We start from the raw sequence: 9,897 nt of genomic DNA, 5'->3' as shown, positions 1-9,897 counted from the left end.
TCGACTTTAGCTTGAAGAAGAACTCGTTTTCCTTCCTTCTTTCGTTGTTTCGCACTATGTGCAAGGGGGGTGTCATTCTGTGTGCTGTGGCTTCCTTCGCTTCCCATGCTGGAGAGGGATGCTTGATCAAAAGAAAGTGTACGAATGATAGAAACCAGCTTGACACAGCTGAAGAGAGTAGGAATAAGTGTCGTTTCCCACAGACGGCGCCAAATGTTGATGCACAAAATCAGTGAAGACTTTGGTACAACAGAAAGTGTCAGGTTTTGTGACCTTCGCTTGGTTGCTTCGGTCACTAGTGAGGATAAGTACGTAAATGAATAGAGACAGAGAAGCAAACACAGGATGTACGTGGTTCACCCAGATTGGCTACGTCCACGGAGTAGAGGAGTTCTTATTAGTAGTGAAGGGCTTACACAAGTACAAGGGATCAAGCTCTCAATTTAGTGAGTTCTTGTGAATGATTTAACACAAATGGCATTAGGCAATATTGTGGGGGAATGACCCCTATTTATAGAAAAACTTGTAGCTTTGTCACATTGACATGTGTCATGTTATGATTGGTTCTTGATGTTGACACGTGCTGCGCTCTGATTGGCTTCTAATCTTGACACGTGTCGAGTAGTGATTGGCCTCCTGGTCGGAGGGGAACTCTTCTGGGTCCTTGACAGTATAGCGTTGGCCGGTGCTCGGTAGTTTCGGGATTGGTCAAGTATGGTACAAACATAAGATAAAGTCAAAAACACCATATTCATTTAATAATTTTCGATGTGTTCGGCGGAGGAAAACCGAGTGCACGAAAAATACTTCTACTAGGCAAATCTATGAATGTATGACTTGAGCCTCCAATAACATGTCAAGCACTCCACCGGTTGATTGCTATCAAAAATAGTATAGTGCAAAGCACGTAGCACCGCGTTAGGCTACCAATTTGTTTATTTAAACCCTCCATATATATAAATACACCCAGCCCACCATCCCTCATGCAAATCTCAACCACATAGAAAAATAATTAAGCATTATGTCTTCCTTCAAATCCTATGGAAAGGTTGATGAATCCGAGCAAGCCCGGCTCGACGCTTGTCGGAAAACTCGAAAAAGAGTAGCCATCATAAGCCTATCATCCATGGTTCTTGTCTGTATCGTTGTTGCTGCTGTGGTTGGAACCACCGTTCATAATAAATCTGGTGGGAATTCTAAGGGCTCGGGCATCTCCACTTCTGTCAAGGCTGTTTGCGATGTGACCTTGTACCAGGACTCGTGTTACAGCAGTCTTAGTCCTCTGGTTAACTCCAACAATGTTAAGCCTGAGGAGCTTTTCAAGTTGGCTGTTCAGGTGGCTATCAATGAATTGACGAAAGCCGCTAGTCATTTTTCGGCTGGTGGGGTTCTTAATGCGACTGCCAAGGACAGAAAGTCCGTGGCAGCTTTGAAAGATTGTCAAGACCTTTTGAGTCTGGCATTGGATCATCTCAACGACACATTGTCCGATGCTAACTCGTTGGTTGATGTGTTTGATGATCTCACGACTTGGCTGAGCTCTTCAGGCACATATCAGCAGACTTGCATTGAAGGTTTTGATGAAGTAAAAGGAGAACTCAAGGATAAAGTTATCGGCTACTTGAAGAACTCCACTGAGTTAACTAGCAACAGTCTTGCCATAGTCTCTTGGATTTCCAAAATCCTTAACTCGGTGAAGCTAAGGCGACTGCTGACACACCCTGACCCCACAGATAGCTACAGCCAGGGTGTGCCAGAGTGGCTGCATCGGAAGGACCGCAAGCTGCTTCAGAGTTCGGATTTGAGGAAGAAGGCAGACATTGTCGTGGCGCGTGATGGCAGTGGCAAGTACAAAACAATTCACGATGCACTGAAGGCTGTTCCGAATAAAAGCAAGAAGAGAACAATCATCTACGTGAAGAAGGGGGTTTATTACGGGAATGTGAGAGTTGAGAAATCCAAGTGGAATGTTTTGGTGGTCGGTGATGGTTCGACTGCAACTATTGTATCTGCCAAACTCAACGTTGTGGATGGAACTCCCACATTTTCCACTGCCACATTCGGTAAACTTTCATTTGACTTTCATTTACAGTTCGATAAATATTTTTGCACAGCTCGCATACTTACTGAACACATTACTGACATGTCTCTTTTAAATATTGAGACCTATGTCGGGACTCTACTCGTGCAAATGAGTCTCCGCTAGGTGAGAGATATGATCAGTAATGTTGCCGGTAAATGTTTTATTTCATAATGGTAACAGAAACATTTTTATTTGTTTGCAGCCGTTTTTGGAAGGGGATTCATTGCTCGGGACATTGGATTTCGCAACACTGCCGGACCAGCCAAGCACCAGGCAGTAGCCTTGATGTCAACCGCCGATCAGTCAGTCTTCTATAGGTGCCACATTGATGCGTTCCAGGACACTCTCTATGCTCACTCCAATCGCCAGTTCTACCGCGAATGCAACATTTATGGAACGGTTGACTTCATTTTCGGGAACTCAGCAGTTGTGCTCCAGAACTGCAACATAATGCCCAAAGTTCCCATGCCAGGCCAGCAGAACACCATCACAGCTCAAGGGAAAATTGATCCCAATCAAAATACAGGAATTTCAATTCACAATTGCAGCATATTGCCCTTCGGAGACTTGTCCAGGGTCAAAACTTACCTCGGGAGGCCATGGAAGAATCACTCCACAACTGTGTACATGCAAACATACATGGGAAGCCTCATCAACCCTAATGGATGGATGCCATGGGTGGGCACAAGCGCTCCGGATACCATATTTTACTCGGAATTTCAAAATTTTGGACCTGGTTCTTCCACAGAGAATAGAGTTAAATGGAAGGGTTTGAGATCCATCAACCAAAAAGCAGCCAGCAAATTTACAGTGCATTCATTTCTCCAAGGAACTAAGTGGATCTCTGATGCTGGTGTTACCTACAAAGCGAGCCTCTGACCAATATATTTGATAATTCCATGAACAAAAGTTGTTTTTTCCCAATTTATTATTTTCCATTTCCCTTTTTTATCATGATTGTTTTGTCTGTCTTCTTATACTTTTTCATTGCTTTAGCACAGCAAATTGTGATATACAATTTATTTTTTTGATGCAATTGTTGAAATTAATATATATATAAATACACACACATAAATATAAAGTCCAACATGTTTGACATTTCATAATTCATATTTCCTTATAGTTCTATTAGCATCTGTTTGTAGAACACTAGCTACCTAGAAGCCGGAATTATGAACCGAGGATATATATGTTGAACATGAATGAATGCCATGAAATTAAGATAATGAATGATTAGAATGTTTTAACGGTACTGAATACAATAATCAGTAGAAACTAGAAAGATTAATTTTCATTTGGAAGTTGAGAAGTTGAGAAGTTTTAAGTACACACTAATTCAGCAATCCTCCATAGAAGGGTATATCGGTGTCGGGCAACCAAGTATCACCCAAAGTGAAATTAAGGACAGTGAAATTCACAGCTTGAGTAACATTCATCAGACTGTAACCAGGCCATTGTACTCTCCCCGTCGTGTTTGCCCCCGGCCCGTGATTCTGAAACTCACCGTAAAACAGCGTGTCCAATCCAACGGTCCCATTCCATTCCAACCATCCAACTGAGCTGATCAGAGGGCCAATGTAAGACTGCATGATAACAGTCCTAGAGAACACCTTCCAAGGCCTTCCTAGAAAATTCAATGTGGAGTTGAGGTCCGCTGCCAAGTCCGGCGCAGCTTCAATTGTGCAGTTGTGGATGGAGATTCCGGTGTTTTGATTTGGATCAGTTCGTCCCTGCGCTGTGAAGGCGTTCTTCTGGTTAGGCATCGGTTTTCGAGCGTATAAGTTGCAACTCTGGAAGACGGCTGCAGCATTTCCAAAAATAAAATCTACAGTTCCGTATATGTCACATTCCTTGTAGAACTGCCTTAGGGAATGTACATATAGTGTGTCCTGATAGCCTTCGAAACTGCATCTGTAAAATGTGGAGAGGTCAGCATTGTTTCTTACAGCTACCGCTTGGTGCTTTTCTGGACCTGCAGTGTTCCTGAATGTAATATCTATGGCTACAAATCGCTCGGCAGAAACAGCTGCAACAGAACAAAATTGAGTGTCAGACTTAAGTATAATGAAGTAAAACAAATGTAATAGCTTCAAAATAATGACCCATGCATGTAGAGTTGTTCTCGAGTATATTGGCACAATAATTAAAAGGTCGTACCCAGTGCACAAGGCCCCGCTTTACGCAGGGTCTGGGAGAGGTGAATGTCGGCTAGCCTTACCCCCATTTATGGAGAGGATGAGTTCAAAAAATTATGTGTTTAAGATACACAAACTTATCATCAAATTTTGATACATGTCATGTTTCAACTGAGATTATTTTGTCACTCAGCATTGTCACGTGACGAGAACAGCTCCACTAAAAGTTTTTCTCGAGTCCCTACTCGAGTTTTGATGGGATGAATGTGATTCAAAATAGTTTTGATACGTACTTTAATATCAGGAGGGCCGGAAGAGAGAGCTAACAGAAATGTAATTCGTACCAAAGGTTGAGGAGTTGAAGGTAGTCCAACCATCAACGAAACTATGGTTTCCGGTAATGACAGTGTTATTAATACCATCTCCGAGCAGCATTATGTTAGTCTTGCGTTTGGTGATGACAATGTACTCTTGATAGTATCCTCCTCTAACATAGATCACAAAGTAGCCATCTTCAGCCTGTAAGTTCTTGGGAGCAGAAGTAATGGCATCTCCAATCGATGTGAAGTTGTCCGTACCATATGGACTCACAATCACTGTGTTATTAACCAGAATACCACTACTCTCCATTTCTTCAAGAATCCTCTCACCTCTTTCGGGAGTCGTCGATTTTTTTCCAGAACTTTTCCGAAGTGCCTGCCATTTAATTACTGATTCAAATTAATTCTTCCTTAGTTACTCACTAATCTCTACGTAATCACTTGTTCTTTTATAGATAACTGAGGTTCTGTTTAACATGCCGTCTTTGGACACCAAGTATTTTTGAAGACGCATAGCTAAAATTTAAGCATTTTTGGAACACCAAAACATAATTAACACAATATCAAGACCAACCTTTGAAATATACTTATTACCGAAGTCACTTATCAATATACTTATTACCTTGATAACATGTGTTAAGAGTATTTTATGTCATATGAGATGGGAGGTGAGTCACCAGAAAATAAAAGGATGGGTGGTGGTGGTGGTGGCGGCAGCGTGCTGGATTTGATGGGGGACGCCATTGGCGGTGCAAATGCCTTGCGATATGCAGAAACCACGTTACTTGCTTACAAGTCCCGTACAATAATTGACAAAGGGCACTTGGCCAAGCCCTCTTATTTAGTTGACTCCATTACTCCAGATCTAGCTACTTCAATCACACGAAAGACCTAGTTGACTTGAATAAACAATTAAGAGTAATACTATTCATACCATATTTTTGTATCACATTTTCATACCACTTTAGATGGCATTTGATGTGGACAGCCACATCATTTGAATTAATCAGATTTTTAAATTTACTTCATTATTTAATATACTAATAATTAAGAAAAAACTAGTTAATTAAATGATGATTGTGGTATACAAGGAGTCTTTCTCCTTCATTTCCTTGGGTTTTGCAAATTTTTCAAATGATGTGGCTGTCTACATCAGATGTCACCTAAGGTCATAGAGAAATATGGTATAAAAACATGATATAAATAGCATTACTCAACAATTAATACCCTAAACTGAGATCTTTGTGGACCACTGGATAGTAAATATGCACATTCAACTTAATACACATTATTTTAATACTATTTGAAGAAGGTTGGGTGTAGCTTAACTGGTTTAAATTATGAGAAATGATACACACACATTGTTTTTAATCTTTTATACGCCCATGTTTAATTATGACTATTAATTTAGTAGGATTTATTCAATCTAATGGTTAGAAATAAAAAATGGTGTGAAAATCACTTTTCTAAAATATATCGTCCATTAAACAATCAGAAAAGGTTGAATAAAAAATATACAAGTTAATTAAAAAAACTCAATTGTTCTTTTTATTAGGAAAACTCTAATATATAGTGTAACAATGGGTTTACAACTTCATTATAATTATTTAAATGAAAAGTGGAAATTTAATATATTCACCTTTGTGTAAATGTCAATATTACAGTGTTATGTAAGTATAACTTGTTCATTTTAGAACTAACATAAGATTCATCTAACCCCACAATAATAAAAATTTAAGTATTTTGCCCATTTGTAAATAAAAAATTCCTACTTTACTCTATAATTTTTTTCCGACCCTACAATGTTATGTAATATGTCTTGCTTTGTTTGTTGGCATCTGGTGTCACATCCCAGATCCGGAAAGAGATCATTTCCAGATCATTTCCTTTAAAGTTCACACATTAAGTGATATGGGTTCTTAAAATTTGATCCAATGCTAAATAGAGAAGTTAGTAAAAAATTTTAAAATTTATAATAATTTTTTACTTTTGGATCAGATTTCAAAGGTCCAAATCAATTGATCCATGAGTTTTGAAAGAAGAGATCCGGAGAGGATCTCCTTCCACCAGATCCTATATATTGTATCTGCCATTGTGGCACCTTTTATAAATAGTTTAATCACATGTTAACTTGGTTCCGAATTACAATTGTATATAGTTCCACTTCATGCATAGATCTTGAACAAGATTTTATTACCCAATATTCCAACAAAACTATAAGCATGTAGCCTCTGACTATCAGATATGCTACAATATTTTATCCAATTAAATATCAAAACATCAAAATTAAAACCTTAGCTCGTATAATCAAATATTAAAATTATCACACAAAAAAAAAATGCTAGAAAATGAATTCAAAAGCTTTACCTTAATGAAAGTTTCAAGTGGTTCATGGAATTTGAGCACATTTTTGGTGCCGGAGCCGTTGCTGCCTTTCTTATGCTTTTTGAGATTACGAGCCAAGGAATACGTGACCAACCCAAGCGACACACTATAGAGCTGCGTAACATTAGAGAAAGCCACGGCCAAAGCAGAATTGTTTCCCAAAACGGTGCTCTTGGACACCAGAAGCCCATCGTAACAAGTCTGCTGGTTGGTCACAATGCCGCTCAGCAGCGTCTGCACCTTGTTCACCAGCTCCTCGTTCAGCGACTCGGCGGACTTGAGCTCCGTCGAGGTCGCCTCCAAGTACTCCACGTTCAGCTCCGAGAACTGCTGGCAGTCCTCCAGGGCGTTCACCTCGCTGTCGTTTATGAAAAAGGACTTGTGCTTGGTTTTGCCAAGGAAGTGGTTGATTATTTTGGAGGTTTTGCGTGCCTGTTTCAGGCATTGTTTGATGGAGAACTTGCCGTAGTTGTAGGGATCGGAGGGTGAGTAGCGGATGGTAGAGAGGATGGAACGGCAGAGCTTTGGGTAGAGGGTGGACTTGCATGCTGAAGAGGCTGATGAGGGGGATGATGCAGCAGCAGCAGTTAGCAACAGTAGTGAAAAGAGGAGAAGAGAAGAAAGGAGGAAGAAAGGAGAGAAGGGTAGCCTCGGCATTTTGAGTGTGAAAATGTTTTGCTTTTCGGGGGGCTCTAGGTTGAGTTGAGTGCATGAAAATGTGTGTGTTGGGATCTCATATCTAGATATAAAGAGCGAGAGAGAGACAGACAGAGATGTGAATTGTGGACTGTGGAGTGCCAGAGAAATGCGCGTTGTCGGTTTTGACAATTTAGAGGTCGGCAATTTTAATGCAGAGGTATGCAATGCAGTTGAGGCCCTTGAGGGAGATATTTTTTTACATTACCTGTTATACAAATGGTAGAAAATTTTATTTTTCAAATTATTAAGTTTTTAACACATATATTTTACTATTTGTATAATAATATGTGATGTATCATCTCGTGTTTTTGTCACATTGAAAATCTCTCTAGTTGAGGTGGCAATTCATGAGAACGTGCAAGGAAGGACACACTACTACTGAAGATCCAACCTTTCTGCGCTCAAAATAGGTGTGATCTCTGTGTGGCTCTAATCATTGTTTAATAAATATAAAATTTATAACAAAAAAGCTAAGAAAAATTAAATTTATAAACACGTGTCAAACAATAATTGAGACTATAGAGAAACCACATCCTTTCCTTTTGGTGTAAGATATTTGATCTCCAACTACTCTAGATCCATCGTATTTTTAGGGCTAACTATATTCTTTTCTTTTTTGGGGGGTCATGAAGGGCTACTCGCTACATTCTATATTCTTAAGGTTTGAGCTAGAGTAGTTGTGGATGGAGATTCCGGTGTTTGCTTCCTTGGGCGAGTAGAAAGCCATATTGTTATATAGCTTGCACGCATGCAAGATTGGATTAGGCTTTAGAAGTACAAAAGAAATGAACCCAAAATCGACTGAGATCAATAAAATTAATTGGTTGTGAATGTTGGAGAACAGAGTCTTATATCGATAATATAATAAAGTAATATATATTTTATATATAAAATACTCCATAAAACCCCATACTTAGCTAGCAATACTCGGTTAAGTTGAGGACAATATCGATGATGTTGGTAGATCATACTTCGCCTAAAATTTTATCATTAAATTAGAACATGTTTATTTCTCAACACATTCTGGACCTGATTTACTTGGCTTGAATTATGACTAAGCCTTCAAAAGTCATGTGTTGCTTCTAGTGAATGAATATTGCATACAACATACTAACTAATGAATATAACGTTGAGAACAATATCAATGATGATGGTGGACAACATTGGGCCTAAAAGTCTATCAGTAAAATGGTAAAAGGGATATAAATAGAATCAACTGTATGTCTGGAAAGTTCCCAAGTTATGTGCACGAAACTTTGCCAATTAAAACTTGGGCTTTAAACCCTCAGATCAATTTTTTAACCTAAGTTTGTTAACTATTTATTTGGATCAACTGGACTTGGACTTCTGATTGCATCGGGCCCAAACTAAAATTGGACAAGACTAAGGAGCTTTCCAGATTTATGGAAGATTGATTCGAGTATATTGTCTAATCAGTCAGCCACTAAAACCCCAACCCCATATTGATCCGCTGGCGGTGAATTGATCTGGTTAATAGGATCTTTATTTTTTAATTCATTGTGCTTCAGATTGAAACTCTCTCTTCTTGTTGTCTAACTTAAAATCGTAATATCGCTTGTACTAAGAAAAATCAACAATATACTGCACCATTTACTGGTATATCTCTGTGTATTTGCAGCAAATAAAAATATGGGTACATTCATAATGCTAAATTGCTAATTCAAAATATTGTTGCCAAAAGCATTGAGTTACTCAAAGTAGATAATCTATACTTGCTAAAATTTGATAAAATTGGGTCATATCTAAACATTTTCATAAGCCTTCTTACTTGGTTTTAACTGTTCTTAATCACTTCTGCTAATCCTAGCAAAAATAATAATAACAATAATTATTAAGAGCTACAAAAAGTACACTCTCACAGAGCTAAAAAAGAGATTCTAAAATAAACAACAAATTAATTTAATTTCTTCATGTAGAGCAACATCTATATCTTTGAGCTGTTCATGCAACTGTAATGTTTCAGCCCTTCCTAGGCTTCAACCTGGCACACAAACATTGTCTTGGAGTCAATGCATTTCCAGATGAAAGCATAAGAAGTAATTGCTAATTAACAAGAGCAAAGAAGGAAATTAAGGGAATTAATTGATGAAGATTACTTGTTCTGAGTAGGATTTGGAATGCTGGGAGGTATTCTTCGGAGGCTATCGACTACCGGCTCGACGGTGACGGGCATTTTCTTGTCTGCGTGTGCATGTAGGAGAGCTTGAGAGGATGGTGGATGAACTCTTGCTAGAGCTGTATTACTACAAACTAA

The 9,897-nt window shown here is 38.8% G+C and overlaps 2 protein-coding genes across 2 annotated transcripts; one reads left to right on the top strand and one right to left on the bottom strand.

The window, feature by feature from the left end:
* The first annotated feature begins 986 nt into the window (after positions 1–986).
* On the top strand, positions 987–3,078 carry LOC103420524 (putative pectinesterase/pectinesterase inhibitor 24). The gene is made up of 2 exons (XM_008358582.4): positions 987–2,063; positions 2,286–3,078. Exons 1-2 carry the CDS (start codon positions 1,022–1,024, stop codon positions 2,960–2,962), a joined length of 1,719 nt encoding a protein of 572 aa, XP_008356804.2. The 5' UTR covers positions 987–1,021; the 3' UTR covers positions 2,963–3,078.
* A 274-nt stretch (positions 3,079–3,352) lies between these two features.
* Positions 3,353–7,734, bottom strand: LOC103420523 (probable pectinesterase/pectinesterase inhibitor 47). Its single transcript, XM_008358581.4, has 3 exons — positions 6,906–7,734; positions 4,563–4,914; positions 3,353–4,109 (listed from the first exon to the last, which is right to left on the bottom strand). Exons 1-3 carry the CDS (start codon positions 7,578–7,580, stop codon positions 3,415–3,417), a joined length of 1,722 nt encoding a protein of 573 aa, XP_008356803.2. The 5' UTR covers positions 7,581–7,734; the 3' UTR covers positions 3,353–3,414.
* Between the last annotated feature and the right edge of the window lie 2,163 nt (positions 7,735–9,897).

The sequence above is a fragment of the Malus domestica genome, chromosome 07 (assembly GCF_042453785.1).
Source record: "Malus domestica chromosome 07, GDT2T_hap1".
In the NCBI taxonomy this organism is placed as follows: Eukaryota; Viridiplantae; Streptophyta; class Magnoliopsida; order Rosales; family Rosaceae; genus Malus; species Malus domestica.
Note: the sequence above shows the minus strand (reverse complement) of the source record. Positions and strands in the feature narration are given on the sequence as shown.